The 21,357-nt window shown below is 37.7% G+C and overlaps 1 protein-coding gene across 1 annotated transcript; it reads left to right on the forward strand.

Moving 5' to 3' along the window:
• The first annotated feature begins 13,812 nt into the window (after positions 1 to 13,812).
• Positions 13,813 to 14,610, forward strand: LOC143397143 (holocytochrome c-type synthase). The gene is given in 1 exon segment (XM_076853199.2): positions 13,813 to 14,610. A coding segment is annotated over 1 exon segment (798 nt).
• Positions 14,611 to 21,357: the final 6,747 nt, after the last annotated feature.

Below are 21,357 nucleotides of genomic sequence, written 5' to 3' on the forward strand. Positions count from 1 at the left end.
TATTAAAGGAATAGCTACTTCATCTTATATGTGCTGGAGAGTCAATGATTTTCTCTCTCTCTCTCTCTCTCTCTCTCTCTCTCTTTCACACACACACACACACACACACACACACACACACACACACTGACAAGAAGAAAAGAAACACATTTGTGAATTTTAAACTAAGGATATTATCAAGGTCAACTTATTATTCATCACCAATAGCAGTTACAGTGTCTAGATCCCACACTTCATGTAAGGGCCTACTAAAAGATTTATTTTAAATCAGAAAGACAAAGTGAATATAATGGCAATTAATATGAAAAAATGAATATAGATTATATTTATCTGTATACAAGATAGTCATAAAATATAATTTAATTTTTTTTTAAATGGAAGATATGGTGAAAGTGCAAACAGCCCATAAAAGTCATACTGCAGCCCTGGGTATTGTGTTGAGTCATCTGGAGAAGGGAGTGACTAAGCAAAAGTAAAAAATTTAGGAAACCACTAAAAATCATTATGCATAAGGCACTCCAGACTTTGACTAAGTTTGTGGTCATAACCTTAATGAAGAACTACAGATAAAAAAACTCAAGAACGTTAACTATCTCCGTCTACTTACGTATGTGGGAGAGGTGGGTTTATGACTTACAGCTGGATACTTCAAATGTTAAAGCTTCTTCCTAAAATGAGTCAAGATACACTTGCAGTTTGTGTTCCTACATTTCTTGAAATAACAGAAGAGATCTATATTTCAAAATCCCCATTAATGCTGAAAAATTAGAAGACTAAATCCTGCAGACTAGAGAATGTTTTAAGGATCTGATTCATTAAAGAAAACAAAAAACAAAGCTGAGAAACCTAAAACAAACTCAGGAGAGAGTTGCAGGATTCAAATCAGAATTAAAGGAGTAGCAATAGCCATAGGGTTACTAGTGTGATACTTGCTTTAAAGGATTATGAAACAACCAGATCCAGTCTATACAGGGAAGCTGGCTGAAGTATTTGCCATTAGGATGCACAGTTACTGGTAACAGCTTTCAACACAAAGTGGGAGAATCTGCCGTGAGTTGGCGCACCCATAATCCCAGCAACTCAGGAGGCTGAAGCAGGAAGATCACAAGTTCAAAGCCAGCCTCAGCAATTTAGTGAGACCCCATCACAAAATAAAAAATGACAAGGGCTGGGGATGTAGCTCAGTAGTTAAGCACCCCTGGATTGTATTGAAAAACAAAACAAAATGAAGAATCTGCTGGGCCAAGATAGGTGGAAGGCCGGGCCAGTGAAATCTCAACATGATCTTAATGCTGCAGACAAAATAATGTGGGCGTTGATGACTTTAAACCCACAGGGACATGGGATAAGGGTGAGGGGGAATAAATGGCTCAACTCAGTAGACAAAGGCATTCAAGTGTTTACTTCCTTTCACATTTTGGTACTTAAAGTCCAGCCTTGCTTGCCAGCTTTCTGTACACAAACCCATCAGCCAGCAAATTTTTGTCCTTTCAAAATTCCTAGTAATTCCCCTTCATTAAGAAGGATGGGTTTTTGAGGAAGCAGACATATAGACCTTCTAAGAAAACCCGACTAGGTAATTATGCTAATCAGCCCAGTCCTTCATTTGCATATCTGAAGGAACAAAAGAATCCATGCATTTAAGAAAAGGCAACATCAGAAAAGATAGTTCAATAGAACAGCTGAACTATAAGACATGTAAGCATTTTAATTTATGTTTAGAAAGACTGAACAGGCTATTAAAGCCATGAATCAAGTACAAGCTGCTTGGGAGAAAAAAGATACCGAGAATAAAAAAATGTTCTTAGAAAATAAAATATGATTGAACAAAACAAGAACACATATGTATGTATGTATATATATATATATATATATTAGGCCAGAGCACAAAGCTGATAATGTTGGCTGCATTAACAATGGGCATAATAAAATCCAAAACACAGACAAAATAAAGAAATAGAAAATATTAAAGACAGAAAATTTTCAAGTGATAAAGAATAGGGCCAGAAAACTCAACCTCTAAAGAAATGGAAAGAAAGAGAAAAGAATACAACTCAAAGAAATATGTGGATGATAGTAGAAAAATGTCCTGAAATGAAGAAAGATTCAGTTATTCAAATGGAAAAGTCTTTGGTATATTGAACAGAAATAAGGAACACATAGATATTCAGACACACCCTGATAAAAGTTTTAAATTCAAAGAATACAGAGTTCATTTTTAAGTTTTCACAGTAAAAACAAGTAACTGAGGATCAGATTGATAATGGAATTCTCAACCTTCACACTAATTGCTAGAAGAAAAGCAGAAATGACCTCATATCCTGAAAGATATGGGATTAGTAATTAGGACATTATTCTCAGCTAATTATTCTGCAAACATTTGGGAAGCAGAAAGAGTTTTGTTGGACTTGGAAAAACTATAGATTATTAATGTGTGTTTTCAGGCAAAAATTATTCAAAATTAATTTCAAAATGAATCCAAGAAAGGTGCAGGTATGTTAAAATATATGAATAAAATTAATTATGTTGTTAAGCTTGAGCAATTATTGATAAATTTGAACATAAATTCTCAGTGTAGTTCATTACAAAAATAATTTCTCAAAATTAAGGGCATTACATTAAACAAATGATTAAACATAACTAGAAATTATTTAAAGATAATATATGGAGCCTAGGAGGTAATTGATCTCATATATGGGAGCTAAGTTTTCTATAAACCTGAAAAATGATTAAAAAAATGTCTATTGCTTAAAAAAATGCATGGGAGATGGAAGAAAGGAGGAAATAAAGGCATGTTAATGCTTGCTGTTTGTTTTTCAGAGAATAAAGTAGATATGAATGGATGAAATTTCCAAATAAAAATGACTCTCAAATGAGAAAAAATGAAATCTCCAAGATATACAATATACCCATTCACTGTCTTCTCTCTTATTAGACATTTGAGGATGGACTGTTGAAGGGCCAAGGTCCAGAGGCACGCAGGTGAGGGCAAAAGGACCAAAGGGGCTACAGATGATATGTCTGAAATGTACAATCAGAGAAAAACTGAAAGTTTTACTAGGCAAGACTGGGTAGCGAATTATGCTAATTAATTAAAAAATTTGATTAACTGAATTAATAAAGCACTTGAATATATATACAAAGACAGCATGCTTATATAATCTTATGAACAGATTTACCCAAGTCTTCAAGATGTAGTTCATTCTCATGCTTAACATCAGAAAACTGAAAACATCCTCAAAAATTCTTTTATAATGCCAGCAAAGCTAAGGAAGGAGAGTATGAAAAGAAAAGATAGCCCAGACTCATTAGTAGTTGCAAAAATATAATTGAAATAACAAATTTAAAAAGAATGACACATTCAGGAATGGGAGGGAGACTTTTAGAAGATGCAGTGGGATAAGGATAGCAGAGAGGAAGAAAAGAAGGAATTGCTTTTGGTAGCCGTGGCCAAGAATTTGAGGAGTGGTTTAATGGGTTGGCTACAGAATTCCTAACAAAACTCTAATATAAAGTTGTTTTCAATACTGACATTGGCTGAGTTCCTAGGTAGGGTTACAGATGTTAGGGTTCCAATAAAACATGGATGTAAAGATACTGTTTTCATTGATTGCGATGAGATTGTCCCCAGAACTTTCTTTTTGTTGCCTTCGGCGCTGGAAGAATCGGCTGTCAGGAGGTATGCTGAAATATGCTCTCAGCTTCTTGAAAACATTTCAAGAAGGGGTATTTTTTCACTATATATTTTAAGATGTATATAAGGTGTACAAAGGTTGAAGATATCTAATCTGAACACACAGAAATGGATGCAAAATAATTTCTAAACCAAATGCTAACAGAGGCCAAGGCAAGGAGGTGCCCTGATTTAGAGCCTGTTAGTCTAACAGGACTAATTAACTCCTTGAGCACTAAGGATGGTGAGGGTACTCAACACTGCAACAGGGAATATAGAAGGCCAACAGATAAAGGGGAAACATTACAAGGTATAAATATGCAGCAGACAGTTCAATATGTGGGACTGAGTTTGGAAAGCAGGGATATTAAGCTGTTTTTATAGATTGAGATGCTGAGAAAAGATAACCAGGAGTGATGAGCCAAAAGATGAAAAACAAACTTAGAATAATGAAAAACCTCATAGTGGTAGGAGTAAAATGAAGCCAGAAAAACAAGAAGGTGATGTAAAAATGCTTTCAGACTGCCAGGTGCAGTGGCACACACCTGTAATCCCAGAGATTTGGGAGGCTGAGGCAGGAGGATTGCATGTTTGAGGACAGCCTCAACAACTTAGTTAGACCCTATCTCAAAATTAAAAAATAAATAAATAAAATAAAAAGGGTTAGGGATGCAGCTGAATAATAGAACTCCCCCCGCCCCCCGCCCAGGTTCCATCCCCAGTACCCGCCCCTACACAACTCTTGTAGACTAAGGGACAAGAAATAGGAAAGCAGAGGTTTTGAGACTCTGATCCACAGAATGTTTTAATCCTGAAAGTATAGAGACATGAGGAAAAAAATAAAGTACTATTTATTTACTCTATAAATATATACACCAAGCACACCCTATAAATAAAGCAGATTAAACAATCTCCACTCTTCTGATGCTTTTAATTTGATAGACAGACAAAAGCCTCTAAATGATATGTTAATGATTTGGAAGTACTAAGAGTAAATTCTTCCTATAATAATCCCCACATTCCTTTTACTTCTCTCCATATCGCCTGAAGAATTTTCATCTTTTGGCTCAAGATTGAGACTTTTCTGGGACAGAACCAAAAATTCTTGTATGGATGTCTGAAGATATCTGGTTGATTTAGCCAACCAATAGAGGTTTATCTGAATTTTCCTCAATGCTGAGAATACAGCAGGGGACAAATAGAATTCTGTGAACTTAGGATGGATTTTAGAAGGCAGGAAGAACAATATCCAAGTAAAGACAGAAGCAGTCTGTTTGGTAACAATAAGTGCTGTGGGGAAGGAAAAAAAAAAAAATCAGGTCTAAAGGTGAGAAAATATTGCAAGACTTGGGGGAGGGGTGCTATTTCACATAGGACAGACATTGAAGGCCTTTGATAAAACAGAGATTTTAAGCAGATACCCAAAGTAAGTAAAAAAGTGAGTTTTGTTGCTTTTTGGGGGAAAGAACATTCTTAAAGGGGACCAAGCAAGGGGAGGGGCCCTGAGTGCATGTTTGCTGGGGAGACCAGTGGGTGGAGCAGAGTGAAGGTGGGAGAGGACACAGAAGCAGGGGCCAGATCAGGCTGGCTCCCGTATGACACAGCAGGACACTTGCTTTCGAGCTGGATGAGATGGAAAGTCATTCTAAAGTTTCACACAGAAAAGTGAAAGAATCTCATCTGTGATCATAAAAGATCACTGACTACTGAAGGGCCATGGGATCCATCAGGAAGTTTCTATTGTTAAAGAACTTTAACCAAGTTATTTATTATTCCAAACTTCAGTTATGGGTGAAATCTTTTTTTATTTAACATTTTTTTAGATGTTGATAGACCTTTATGTTGTTCATTTATATATACGCAGTGCTGAAATTTGAACCCAGTGCCTCCTCACACATGCTAGGCAAGTGCTCTACCACTGAGCCACAACTCCAGCCCATGGGTGGTATCTTAATTGATGTGTGCTTCATGTAATGGTACAGACACTGCTAGTGGTCCCCTGCCAAAAAATTTTTTTGTCCTTCTTCCTTAGTGAATCATTTTGCTAGTGTTGTCATTCAGATTACCACAGACCAAGTGATTTAAACCACAGAAATTTATGTTGTCGTCATTCTGGAGGCTAGACATCTGAGATCAAGGCATTGTATTGGTAGGTCTGGTTACTTCTGATACCTTTCCTGGGCTGTGGATGACTGTTTCCTGTGTCTACATAGTCAGTCCTAAGTGTGTGTGTGTGTGTTGTGTGTGTGTGGTATCACAGAGTAGCCTCATAGTGTAGCATCACAGTGTAGCATCACAGTGGCTGAACATCTGGGCTCTGAGGCTCAGCAACCTGAGTTTGAATGGTAGCTGCTTCTACTTGTAAACTGTGTAAATGTAGAAAAGTTTACTTAAAATCCTCCTTCCTTCTCTTTCCTCCTTACCTTCCCTCTCTCAGCTTCCTCTTCTTCTGAAAAAAAAGAGTTATGGTGATACCTACTACATAGAGTTACTTTGTGTAAAATACATAGAACGACGCTGAGTATAGTAGACGCACAATATATGTTACCTACTGTTGACTGTTGACATAGAATTCATTTTTGCTTAATTAGTTGTAAGGCTTTGAAGATCAACATTTAATTTTTCAAATACTTTGTCAGTATGCAGCACTAAACTTCTCCATAAAAAGCAGAAGCTGGAATCCATTATGTGAGAAACTCTAAATATTTTTTAAAAGAATTGTAGTATTCATTGGCCCCAAATAAAATATCATGGAGCTATAAACCATAGATGTGTGAGGTTAAGACACTGAGCACTTCTGATGTTTTAAGCCCTGGAGTCACACAAGCTATTTTTATTTTGTAAACCATACTCTTCTGTGGCATTTAACTTTCTGATAAGAGAAACAATCCTGAATTAATTTCTCCACATTTATCAGAGAATCAAAATTCCAAATCAAAGCAACAGTCAATTCTGTGCTTTTTGTGTGTTAGCTTTCATATGTTTTCTTGTCCTCATGCCTCATCTTTTCCATTGTCAATTAATAGCCATGTCCTCCCTCTTGCTTTTATTCTCCCCCAAGCACCCACATGCCCGTGATGGACTGACATGGGTTCATCTTGCATCTGATGCTGTCTGGTGTCGTTGCTTACTTCCTGTTTAGCTGCGGCTCCAACCCAGAGTGTGCATACCATTCCCCAGAAGCTGCACAGACTAGGCAGATTTCACAGTCCACATAATTACCAATCACTTGTTATTCCTTAACCCCAAAGTCCAAAGGTTCCTCTGCTGACCCTTTGGGCCAAGGACTAATCTGTTGACCTTGGCATTTTAGGAGTAATTTCAGAGATTCAAGTGTTTCTTCTCATCCTAACAGTAAAATTGAATGTTACTAATAATTATCTCAAGGTCATGGTGTAGATGGAGTTTGGGGTCATCCCATGTTATCCTTACACTTCTCTGAACCTTAGTAGGAAAGGATTCAGTATTCCAAACTCAGAATTGTGTGTGCTGTTATGGTCTCTCCTGTTTCTCTCAGTTATTTCTGTCCTTGAGCTTTAAAATGCATCATTTTACAGCTAAAGTCATCATAAAATTTAAAGTTATAGTACCATTATAATATTCAACAACTCATAGAAATTTTAATTTGGTTTGAGATTTAAAGTCACAGTGATAAAGGTAACTTAAGGAAGTTAATGTATTAAATTTTTAATGATATTTATAAGCCAATAGTTTCATCCTGCCTATAAACCCAACTGAAATGTGACCAAGTGTCTTTGTATGTGTGCAAGAGTGTTCATGACCCAAACTGCAGATGACCCAACCATAGACCTTGTAAATAAATTTTGGGACGTGGCACAAGGGACTGTTATATAGCCAAGAGAATAAGCAAACTACGACCCAACTTCCCCTAATCTCAGAAACGCCCATGACCATTCAAACACTCTTCAAGTGTGAGGGAGGCCAACATGCAGTGCAAATATTGTGACCTAAACAATGTGCTGTTGAAGTGCTACTCTTGAAAATTTTTCTAGAAACTAATGACCACATACTAGCTGCTAGCTCTTGCTGTTGTCTCCACAGATGCCAACACCCCCTCCATTTGCTCCTCTGTAAACCCACCTCTGCATTTTGCTTCGCCTCCCTGGTTGCCTGTGGCTTCTTCTGGAAGGGAGCAGCTCTTCATCTCTAATTATTGTCAAAACACTGTGCACACCTAAGGTTGGCTCCTTGGCCGAGTGGCATTGTTCCCCCGTGGTCAACAACTATCTGTGTGGTACTATTTAAGTTTCTCCTTCAGTGCCTTTTCATAGGGTTTCATCTGCCCGCCTCACAGGCAGCCCATTTCAGCTTTGCCAGGAGCAGCTGGTGAGGTATCTGGGTTTTGTTATCAACCATTGTTAGGGGATGACCAGCTGAGCACAGTTGGGAGGTGGCCATAAAGCTTTGATGCAGCAGAACTGGCTGTGCTTCAAGGACTTGATGCCTTTCTCTTGCCATTTGCTCTAGTTTTGATACTAGTGAATAGGGTGGACCCTCCTATGGACACATGTGCAACAGAAGTACTTTTTTCGTCTTCACTCTGATTACCCGGGTCTTGATTCAATTCATCACTTGCCCAGACAGGAACTGCCTTCACTTACTTGTGCTGACTCTTGACTCTATTTTACATCTTGAAAAAATAGTCAGAGGAGTTATTCTCTTTCACTCATAATTTATGCTTGCTTAACAATGTCATATACATTGATGTTTATCATGGATTTTGTAAGCCCTTGGAAAAATAATTCTATAAAGAAAATATTCATCTAATGGGCCAAGTTTTGAAGTCCAGTGATAATCTGTGCTGAATACCTTCTTTTCAGCCTAATGAAGCAGTTATTCTAAGTAAATATAAAGCTTTTACATGCAGCACAGACATTCTTTTAGATTTCTAATATGGGATCAAATAACCTGAATTTATTTTACACTAGTATTCAGAGAATCTTTAGATTATCCAACAAGTTGACAATCAACATTAAAAAAGCTTTTCAATTTCTAATTGATTCTTCCTCTTATTTAGTTGTACTGATAAGTACTTGTAGTAAATATTTCATGGAATTACTTGATTTAATTCTCATAAAAAACCATCATGAAGGCAATATTATTCCTTGTTTTGAGGAATTGGGCCTCAGACAAGGGATAGATAAAGTTCTCACAAGAAATACCTGGTAGATCTGTGATTTAAACATGGGCCTGCTGATACCAAAGCTAGTGTTGATAACCATGTTCTACCTTCCAGAATTACTAGTTCAGGAAGAAAATGTGACTATTTTAACAATTCTCTCAAATCCAGAACAAGCCAGAATTATTTTGCTCTCTGAATTTATAGTACATTTGGATTATTAAAAGGTTAATTTTGAAAACAAATTCATTTTATCATACTCAAAATACCCTGCATTTGATTTTATTTGAATTTTTTATAGTTAATTTATTTTTATTTCATCTATCCCCATAGCTGTTAGGCAGTTATGCTTAAAGTGAGGATCTTTCCTGAGGATCTTCTGAAATGTTTATTGAGACTCACTTGAGCTAGTGTGAAGAAACCTGCACTTAAAACTAAAAATGAAGTTATGATTTTTAAAAGCACCCAAATTCTCCTTTGGATAGTTTTGCCATGTCTGTGTCATAGTTGATATTTCCTATCTGTTCCTTAAAGATCTTGACCCATAATCTTAGTGTAACTGGTTCTCTGAGAAGGGTCTTTCCACTAGTCACTAGACCCGTTCATATGTAACCTGGTTCTTCTCCATCAGAGCACATGATGAGACCACATATTGCTGACTCCCTGGAGTTCTGTGTATCCATTGGTCAAGTATGTTAGTCAGCTTTTCATCTCTGTGGCCAGAATCCCAACAAGCATGACTTAGAGGAGGAAAAATTTATTTTGGCTCATACTTTTAGAGGTTTGGTCCATGATTTTCCTTGCTCTGGGCCTGAGGTGACGCAGAACATCATGATGGAAGGGCTTGGTAGAGGACAGCTGCTCGGCTCCTGGCAGGGAAAGCTGAGGGCGGGGAACAGGGTAGATGAACACGCCTAGGGCGTGTCCCCAGGGAAACACCTCCTCCAGTCATGCCCCTCCTGTCTCCAGTTACTATCCAGTTAGCTACTATCCAGTTAACTACTATACAGTTAGTTACTATCCAGTTAGTCCATTCAAACTAGGATGGACTGATTAGGTTACACCTCTCACAATCCAATCATTTTACTTCTGAATATTCCTTCACTAACTCAGAAGTTTTGGGGGATAAGGTTTCATATCCAATCCATGTCACCGACGGCAGTTTATGGAAGTCATGCATGCTCTAGCAAACATCTGCAGTCTGGGTAATAAAAGCTTTGTTAACCTGGATTCCTGCATAAATATGGAATGGAACAGAACCCACAATTGATTCACATGGATCTAGCAAGAGCGAAGCCTAGCACGATGCTAGTTATCTTCCAGCATTCATTCCATATTTATTCCTTAGGTATAGAAACACCAATTTTTAGTTGGCTACATTACTACACAGATAAAGAATAAATTTTTTAGTCTACATTGAATGTAAGCATATAGGGATTATTATAATTTACTGTGAAATACAGGTGGGGATTTATCTTATTGCTAATGAGCATCCCTAAAAGACAAGGGTGTGCTCACCTTTTTTTCCCCCCTTTCAAGATTCCTGGGAATTAAATATAATGTCTGGAGCTTCAGCAACACTTTTATCTATGATGTCAGTTTTAAGACATAAGCCACAGTCATTGGAGCAAGATGATGAAAGGATCCTGGACCACTAATAACTTCTGTACTGCCCTGGGAAGCTTACCTCTGGATTTATTTTATATAAAAGAGAAGTAAACCTGTAAATCACTATTTTTCAGATCTTTATTCTCTACTATCTCCCATATATAAAGCAGTATGATGCTTGCAATTATTTAGAAGCCAAGACTCTGTCACTATTGTATCAATTGGAAGCAATATAATCCACAATTCAGGGCATTTTCTCCACTTGGAAAGAGGTGATAGTGGGTACCATGTCTCCAATGTAGGTGAATTAATGCAAGTTTTGTAGATTACATATCTTCTTGGAGTGGGATATGATGCCCGTGCACATCAGCCCATCTTATAAAATGATACTCTGCATCTTCTGAACCATTTTGCCAGCTCACCAACTCTCAGGCCAATACACTGGTCAGCATGTTGTCAGAATAGATGGAATTTATGAAGTATGGCTGGCTTCTCTCAGAAACAGCTGGAGGAATGAATTTTGTGAACTCACTGAAGACTATAAGCATGCCGTACAGGAACTTCCAAACAGCTGATAAGTACATTTATTTTTGGTTCTCATTTATTTTTTGCAAATTCATACTGATCACCTGACATGTTGCTCTTTCATGCCACTCTTGTAATCATCCGTTGTTTTAGAATCCTGCAGTTGTTCAGGAGATTTAGCATTCAAAGTTTAACACCTGGGTTTTACATTTGAGGAAAATAAGCCTTAGCAGCAATGAGAAATTGAGAGGCACCCCTAGGGGCCCCCCACTTTCCATATATCACTCTTTTTTCTAAATTATTCTTCCCCCAAAAGTCATTTTAGATTCCTTTCCTCTACTTGAATTTGAATCAACTTACTCAGCATTCAGGTGAGATTATTTTGAGTTAACTCCAACTTTTGCATTGCTGTCCAGAAATTTAAAGAAAAAAAATTTGACTCTTCCTGGTGTGACCTTCTGAAGCAAATGCTTTTTTCAGTAGTCTCCTCTTGGAGCATTTATTCTCTCTCAACCAGTTACTTCCCTCCTGCTTATAAGTGTACCTAGGTCTTTCCTATTTTTCTATCATCTATTATTTTTAATACCTTTATTTTATTTATTTGTTTTTATGTGGTGCTGAGGATTGAACCTAGACCCTCACCCATGCCAGGCAAATGATCTACCACTGAGCCACACCCCCAGCCCTCATCTATATTTTTTCATGTAACAAGAATCTATTGAGTGTTTGAGTTTTCAAATCCTTCTTTGTCACCTGGGAAGCTTCATTCAGAGATGTTTTTGCATATCCTCTATTGCCTTAGTACCTTTCTATTATTATTATTTATTATTATTTTGTTATTCTCTGACATCCTTTTCTCCTTACCTCTTTTCTTCTTATTGATATGAAATACCCTTATCTGTGCAGGGACTAGCATAGTACTCTGCATCTGCTGAGTGTTCTGTAAATTTTTTGAATGAATAAATAAAGGAATATATTAGTCAAATAATTGTAAACTGATCTGGCTTCTCATTAAATATCCTTAATCAGGGGACAGAACCGTGTGTGCAAACATAAACGTAAAGGAGGTACTCAATAGTTTCTATGTGCTCACTAGACCTGTGCAGTAGTCTCTGTTCCAAGTTTGACCTCAGGATATGCAAGGCACCCCTTGGGCCACTCATGTATTCACAAGGGTAGGCAATGTATTATCCTAACAGAGACAAGGAGAGATGTGACCTCTGTTGTCACACAACAGGTTAGTACCAGAGCAAGGACTGGATCTTCTGTTTTCCAACTCCAAAGTCTGCACTCTCTACCCCTTTACCATGCTGTGTTAACCCAGGCCTAACAAATAGATTTGGTACTCTACAAAAAAAAAAAAAAAAAATGTTCCGCGTCCTACCCAAAGGACCATTTCCCCAAAACATCTTCTTGTCCAACTTGCATGCTGAATGACTGAAATTTTTGTTATTCAGTCACACTCTTCAAAGAAGGCTTTAGAAAACTAGAAAAAAATTAAAATCATGAATGTGCCACATAATGATATAAAACATAAAATCACATAAAACTCTAAGCAACCACTGACACTGGGACTCAAAATTATGTATCAGATAATATAATTGATCTTTGATAAGACTTGAGGAAACAAAACATGAGACAGCAAGTTGAGTTTTGAGATGTTAAAGGAGATCAACTCAAACTGCTGAAAATGGAGGAAAGAAAACTGAGTAAGATGTTAACCCTGCAGGATATTTGAAGAAAAAGGAAAAGGAGATTTGAAATTTTGACAGAGTAAAAAAGAACTCAATTTGTTACTATCAAAATATTCTATGTGGCTCAGCTACCTCCATCTTACCTGATAGTGACTAATTTTATTGTATTCATTTTATTTTAGCTTATATATCACACTTTCAGTGATGTCATTAGGGTCAGTAATTTCTTTCTCTAGCTGTCTATTTTAAGAGCATAATTCAGACAGATCCCTCTTAACCAGAAAGATTAATCTCCAATTTTACAGTATAAGTCCAATAGGAGAGCTATGCCCAATATATAGAATTCTACTTCAGCAATTACTTTTATTAACATCAAATTTTGCTTTAAGACACATCCTTGAGGCCTCGTTTCCTGAATGAGAGCCAACCTCCAATTCTTACTGCCTGCCAACACTGTGTCTTTTTAACTTATAAGTTTATTATAATAAAGAAAAATTAGTTTAAGCATTTTTTAGTAATCCCTATGTATGGACCTCATTTACATGTTTAATAAAGATAGGTGGTGTCATTTGTAATTATAATCAGTTTTGATCTTATGAGCCTTTCAATGAATTTCCTTCTCTCAATTGGAGGAAGTTGTACGTGTGCTTTAGACATGAACCATCTATTTTTGTTAGCAATTCACTGCTTCTATAAATTATGAATTGGAGTAAAGAACTATGGAAAATATAAGCCTGCTTACTCTGGATGACACATATACTCAAAGTGGAAAAATGTTAAGTGAACAGCATTAATTCCATGTATTTGTGAGAGTGATTTTATCAAGCCTTTCTTTGATCCATTGGATTTTAAAGCAATTCACAGTTGTACAAGATTTACTTGGCCTGAGGCATTGTACTTTGTCTGAAATCCTCATTCAGAAAATAGTCCTGTTTCCTCAGTTGCCTAATCCTCAATCCCTTAGAAACATGCCCCCGGAGGGCAGGTTTCTTACTGTTTCCCAAAGGCGGCAATATATTAAAGCCTAGTATGTTCACATGATGGAACAAAAGAGATTGACCAGATTAAGAGGAACAAGGAAATAACTGCATTCTAGGCATCAGCATTGATCTGTGTCTTTGCTTTGACAGCTGAAAATGTAAAATTGTTTGGAGTGAACACTGATTCCAACCATGGGTTTGTCAGCCTCTACTCCTGCTGTTCCAGTTCAGACCTCAAGTGCTTCAGATCATCAGACAGCATCACGGCCTTCAGGATGCCCAATGCTTGAAGGGAAAATGAAAGGCTGTCCAATGAATGCAGAACCCTCTGGTCCAACCTGTGAGAGCAAAACATACTCTGTGCCTGCCCACCAAGACTGTGCATATGAGTATGTGGAGTGTCTTGTTACAGGCGCTGCTGCTGAGAAAAAGGAGAACCTGGATCCTTCAAATCTGATGCCACCACCTAATCAAACACCAGCTCCAGATCAGCCCATTGCATTGTCTACCGTCAGAGAGGAGTCATCCATTCCATGAGCAGATTCAGAGAAAAAGTGGGTTTATCCTTCCGAACAGATAAATGAAATGTTAAGGAAAGGGTGGAAGTGGAAGGATGAGGATATTAGTCAGAAAGATATGTATAATATCATTAAAATTCACAATCAGAACAATGAACAGGCCTGGAAGGAGATTTTGAAGTGGGAAGCTCTTTATGCTGCGGAGTGCCCTTGTGGTCCATCCTTGATCCGATTCAGAGGGAAAGCAAAAGCAAGAATTCGTTCCTGGATGGAGTATGAGCTGCCTTTCGAGAGGCACGATTGGATCATCAACCGTTGTGGCACGGAAGTTGGATATGTGATAGATTATTAGGATGGCGGCGAAGTCAACAAGGACTACCAGTTCACCATCCTGGACGTCCGCCCTGCCTTGGATTTGATTTCAACAGTATGGGACAGAATGAAAGTTGCTTGGTGGCTCTGGACATCATAACCACTGTTTTGTTTGTGATGCAAAGTATAAACTATTTTTTTTTTTTTTCTGAGAGACACATTAAACTATTTTCCCCAAACTGAACTGCACTCTTGATGTAACGGGAACTTCAAGTGGGTCATACACTTCATCCTCCACTTAGCAAAGGGCCCCTGCTCCATTCAGTTTTGAGCTGCATTTTGCCTTGAGGTTTACAGCAAATATTTCTAAATTTTCTTCCCATTTGGCTTAAGTGGGAAACAGTCCCTCAGTTTGTCCATTAGCTGCAATATTGCCCATGTATTTCATCTAGAAAAGTCTGAAAAACCTCTGAAAAAGAGTTTTTAGAAAGTAAGGAAAGCTGCTTCTTTCTTGCCGTTTTCTCAGGAATATTTGAGAGGTAAAACCTGAAAGCCAGTGTACTGCTCATGAGCTTTTACCTGGTCAAATATTTTAACTAAAATCATTTATTATAAATAAGCAATATCTTTTTTTAAAAAGAGACTATTATTTCTGAAGTCCCTATAATTTAGTAGAGACCCTGAACAAAATGCAAAGCCATACCCTTGCACTCCAGCAAGACTAAGGCGTGTCTTGGCTCTCAATTCTTATTTATATGTATTTTTCAGACTGGGCCTTGTTAAAGAAGTTTCAACTCATCATGAGGTGCTAATGCATATGCTCTGAAACATATATTTTAATTTTTAAAATATTTTCCTGTTGTTCTGATATGTAACTCTGCTCTCCCCAAACAGGTCTCTTCATTGTGCCTGGAATTTCAAGTTATCCCAACTTTGAGACCCATTTCTTCCGCCATTGGAAGCCTTCCTCCTGGTTGGCTTAATCCAGATTTAAAAATCTGGCTCAAGTCACAGTGCCAGTGATTATATTTAGCTGAGTATTAACATTCACAAGAAGAGTATTTTTCTCAGATGTAGTTATGTTTGCATTAATTCACTGTCTCAATTTTTATGTTTTAAGGAAGCTTTAAGCTTGGTATTGAAATTCCTTGTATCACTTACCCCAAAACTGATTGTTCTAATTATAACAGCATGTTACAAATGACTGTTTTTTCAAGTGTTGATAATATTAAATCCTTTAATTAAAAAAAAAAGAAAGAAAGAAAGAAAATAATCCTATGTATCCATTCCTTTCAATAAAACTGAGTGGCAAGATTAGATCCACAAGATTCTCAGTGTGCATTCTTTGGGTGCCAGCAGTTACATTGATTTCAGATGAATTTTAACTTTTATTGTGCAAGGTACTGTCATAGAAAGGTAACAGGATATCCAAATATGGCTTTTCCTGTCTGGGAAGAGTTTAGGCCAAGGCCCCAAAGCTGAGAACAATAAATGCCAAGTACTCCCACAGTTAAATCAAGATGGACATTTGTAAAGGAAGTAGGGGCAAAAATGACTCTGCCAGCACTGTTCAGACTGTGCCAAAGAAGAATTCAGTAGGAGGCAATTCATAGGAGAGTGACTTAGGTTTGGCTTACAATGAATGAGAATAAGCTGGGTGGCTTAAACAGCAGATTCAGAAGACTGGAAGTCCGAGATTAGGGGGCCACCATGGTCAGATTCTTGGTGAGAATCTTCTTTCTGAATTCCCGAGTTTGTTTTTGCATGGTCTTCTTCTTTTTTTTTTTTTAATATGATGCTCAAACCCAGGATTGAACCATTCTTCTTTTTAAAAGGGCATTCATCCCCCATCTCACTTCATCTACACCTTGCAAAAGTATATCTCTAAATACCACAACATTAGGGATTAGGGCTTCAAACTATGAATTTCTATGTGACACATTCAGTCCCTAACAGAGAGAGTAAGGTCTCCCTTGAAGTCTGCTTTTGTTGACCTTCTAGGGCATAAGGCTCATAGAGCCCAGAACATGGGCCCACTACAACCTGAATACATTAGGAAAAACCAAATTGCCTTTCCACACCTGAGAATGTCTTTAAAAGTTATGGAGCTTCTGGAGAGTTTACCCAACAGTAAGGAAGAATAAACCAATGGAATGAATTTAATGGGGGATGTTGAGTAACTCAGTTGCCTTTTCCTTGGGGTCTAAGGAATGCAGCTCAGTGAAGTGGTTCAACTGAAGGAGCTGGAAACTCTGTGGCTGTCAAAAATTCAGTATATGACACACTGATATTCCATACTGCAAAGACCCTGGGATGAGGAAAATTCACTTGTAGAAGCTGCCTGTGGGTTTCAGAAGCCCAGATAAACTATTCCCCAGAACATTAGAGCTGAAAAGAATCATTAGAGATTGAAAAGAAAATTTTGTGTTTAAGTACAAAACAGTGGGTTATCAAACAATCAATATTTCTCACTCTGAATATTGTCCGGAAATAAACAAAAAACAAACCAAAAACATCAGCAGTAGAGTAAGGGTTATTTTTTTCTGTTGATACCAAAACAAATTTAAATATCTCACAGTGCTGAAGGTGAGAGGACCAGTGGGCTCATCTGGTTCCTCCAATTTCATACCCTGAAAATCGTGGTGTTCTCTGAGCTGTCTTCCTCCCTCTGGGGGATCTAGGAGGAAATCTCTTTTATTGCTTATTTAGGGTGTTGGCAGAACTCAGAGTCTTGAAATTATAGGACTGAAGTACTGATTTAGCAAAGGACCCCTTCAGTTACTTTGATTTTATATTTTTAGTTGGGAATATCTTGGTCCCTGTGTTGAGTCCCTTTCCTGAAGTTGTGTGTACATGCATAAGTATGTATATCTGATTTTGCTTACCGATTTAATTTTTTTTTTAATTTTCTGGACAGATGGTCTCAATTCTGCCAATGGCTCCTAGGTAGGCCCAACTTAGGAATAGTTTGGTCCACTCTACCAGATCTCCCTTCACTCCAGCAGATTCTCTTTTCTCCTAGAATGACATAGTCGTTAGATTTAGATCTCACCCTGAATCCAGGCTAACATCTTCTCAAGATTCTTTACTATTTACACATGCAAAGACCATTTTCGAAATAAAGCCACAGTCACAGGTGCCAGGAATTTGGACTTGCACATATCTTTGGAGGAGTTACTATTTGAACCACCATACCTAATGAAGTATTTGAGGGTGATCAGGGGATTGTGTTGGCAACTTATTCCCAAATGGTTTAGGGGGAAAAAAAATCCCGATTTTTAACATACTTGCAATATTTATAAGTTTGAAACATTTTCAAAATTAGAAAGATTAGAAACAAATTAGAGCTCTGTTACATAGTGGTTAATAGCACAGATAGCTGTGAGATTATTCAGGTTTGAACTCTTCTACTTATTGTCCATGTGAATTTGGGCAGGCCACTTAACCCATCTCAGCCTCACCTCCTTTGTTTGAAAAATTGCGATAATAGTATTTACTTCATAGATTTGTGAGGATCGAGACAACTGTGAAGAGCTTAGCAAAAAGAACTTAGCCTTTAGCAAACAGTTAAACAGTAAAATCAATTATTTTTACATATTATCATTATATGCTCATCAACAGCATTAAAATTGTCTAATTTTTATGCAATAGTAGAAAATCAGAGATGTGCCTTCAGGCTAATAAAAATTTTTTTAACTTAGCAGACCAGTAAGACTTGTTCTTTCTACACTAGTTTACCAAAACCATACATGCTTGCTTTCCTCTGGTTGCATTTAATTGTGTCATATTTTTCAGCATGGGATTTGTAGTGTTTGCCCTTTAAATGTCTTGATATAAATACTCAAAGACCTGAAAATTCTTAGAAGTCTAGCCTTATTATGGTGGTTAAGTAAATGTCTCTAATATTGGTTGTTGTATCATGCCGGAGGTGTTCAGATACAAGTTATAGGGTAAAACTAGAGTTCCTTAAACAAGTAGAAACTCATCTGTCTTACATGGAAAGAAGAAGTAGTCATTAAATCCTGCTGAGGCAGTTTACTGAGGTCAGCAAGGACAGTCAACATCATTAGCTTTTGTCCTCCTCTCTATTGCCACATAGTCACAAGATGGTAACAGTGCATGGAGGTTTTTAGGTCTACTCTTAGGCATGAAGAGAAGAGCTCAAAAAGAGCCACACCAACTGTTTGTGAAAAGAACAGCACTTCTTAGAAATCTGTATCCCCATCCTTTCTGTTCATCACCTTTAGGAGAACTGCACATGAGACTCCAGAGATAGGTCCCTGTGGGTACTGTAGAGAGGAGAGGAATAATTTTACTCGAATTCAGATAAGAACTGGGATTGGGATCTGCTGTCCTTATGGGGCTAAACTTGGCATGTTAGTCAAACTTATCTGGGTTTCTATTTTCAAGGAAGAATGGGTAGGGGATGAGTATGTAGGCAACGGGTGGCTTGTCATAATTAGCCATGGTCCCTTAGCCAATCTTCAAAGCTGAAATCCCATACTTCTAAAAATGTATCACTTTAGTGCCAGGTCTTTCTGAAAACATCAACCTAAGATACACAAGTAAAATTGTTTCTAATTTGTTTAATATTAAAACAATTATAAACCATATAGAGAAGTTACAGTACATTGTTCACATATTGTTCAGATGTGAATATAACATAGAAATGAGGAGGAGCTAAAAACTCCTAAAAAATTAGTCCCATCATGGAACTGTAAACTTTTAACTTTGGAAAGAGGGAAGAGTTTTTCATCACATGGGAGATGAAACCCAATCAGAGGTCATGGGTGGAGACTACTTCTGTCTCATGATCAGGGAAAGACTGAAAAGTAAAATACAAATCCAAAAGCAGTTCATCCTCACAACATATGATGATCATCTAGTCCTGCTCTCAATGAAGGTATGAAAGCACCAACCCCCAGAGAAAGAAGTCAGGCATGTCGCCAGATATTGTACAGTTGGGCAGCACAAATGGGCAGCAAACCTCCTAACCCTTATCTAGTGTGCTTTTCTCTGTATCCCTCTGAGACTCAGGCAGTCCAACACCCTGGAAAAGAGAATGTGCTGAGCTGTCTTAATTCTGGTAAGAAAAGAACAGAAAGGAAGCAAGAGAAATTCCCAGGAGAAACTAACCTCCCAGCTAGGAAGAGAAGACCAGGGATGAAGGTCTTGATATCACAGATGGAGACAGAATATTGCTGTGAAGGTTTGGTTTTATGTAACTAGCAAGTCTTCACACCCTAGCTGGTTCTCTACCCTTCTCCCTCTTTCTCTCTTGCTTCCTATTTTGACTTATTCAGCATCTGTTTTCTATCTGGCAAAAGAGGGTATGATGTGAATGCTTTTAGTACAAATTAGGTTTTAAAATATTTCTAGGGCTGGGGTTGTGGCTCAGTGGTAGAGCGCTCGCCTAGTGTGGGTGAGGCCCTGGGTTCAATCCTCAGCACCACATAAAAATAAATAAATAAAAATAAAGGCATTGTGACCACTTACAACTAGAAAAAAAATATTTCTAGATTGTGTCCACAAACAATCAAAATTACGGTTCACAATCTACTAGGAATCAACTATCTCACAATTAGCTCAATGCAACTAGTTTTTCCTCCAGAGTTGGAATGAATTTCTGAGATCTTAGAATAGTACTAAACGAAGTGGTTGGCTTTTGTGTAGGGGCTGTGATAGTCAACAAATATTTGTCTTTAAACATCTGATTCAGCTTATTGTTGTGAGATGCTTGCACAATGGGACAAATAGAAATCATGAGAGATTTCTAGATCCTCAAAGAAATACAATATGGCAATTTTTATTAATCCCAATTAGCAAAAATGGAAATAACTCAATAACTTTTTCAAGATCCTACAATTGATAGGTGGTGGAGTCAAGATTTGAAGGTAGTTTTGTACAATTCCAAAGTCTGTGTAACAGAGTCCTGCTACCCATGGCAGCAGAGCTAAAAATCCAGTGCTAAAATTCTCTTCTTTATGTAGATTTGTGGGAGAAATCTCCATCCTGGTTTCTAGCCAGGAATCATACATTGAAGGCATCCTGAGTAACTGGGATGTTTAAATTGAAGACCACTCTAGGCACATCTTATTCTAGCATTCCTGTTGCAACATTTAGCATCAAACTTCTGAGCCATATTTTACAAGGTCAAGAATTGATGCCTTTTTTTTTTTTTATCAAACTTCACTTTTTCCTTTACATTAATTATTCTCTTGTTCTGCAATTTGTTCCTGTGATTCTCTCTCTCTCTCTCTCTCTCTCTCTCTCTCTCTCTCTCTCTCTCTCTCTCCATATATATATATATATGTGTGTGTGTGTGTATGTGTGTGTGTGTGTGTGTGTCTTTGTCCACAGTTCCTGGTTCCTTCTCTCCAATGAAGGTCATGGAAACTCTAATCTCCCCTCACCTTTCTCTCTTGGAATTGGCCATAGAGATAATTATCTGAACGTGTTTGGTAGCATATCATAAGACCTTCATTTCAGAAGGAATCCTGTTCTATTCCTTGGAGGAAGGACTGCCGCTCAGAGAAGCCAATAGGAATTTAGACAGAAAGGCCTTGCTTGGTCCCCCTCCTCAGTCTCTTACAGTTTTGTCCAATCACATTTCCACCCTGTTGTCCATGCTTCAGTCATACCTATGCAAGGAGGTCTCCATAAAAACCTCAAAGGACAGGGTCAGAGAGCTTTTATATACCTGTACACATGGAGGACGAACATGGATTCACCTGCATTTCAGGAAGGTGGCCAAGTGGACATGGGAAGGAGGGTGGCACAGCTGGACTGGGAACAGAAGCTCCTGAGCTTGGGACTCTTCCATCAGCTGACATATTTCTTCATCTGGCTGTTTAGTTGAATCATTTAATATGTTGTTTATAGTAAACCAGTGAATGCAAGTAAATGT

Source organism: Callospermophilus lateralis, chromosome 4, assembly GCF_048772815.1.
Source record: "Callospermophilus lateralis isolate mCalLat2 chromosome 4, mCalLat2.hap1, whole genome shotgun sequence".
In the NCBI taxonomy this organism is placed as follows: Eukaryota; Metazoa; Chordata; class Mammalia; order Rodentia; family Sciuridae; genus Callospermophilus; species Callospermophilus lateralis.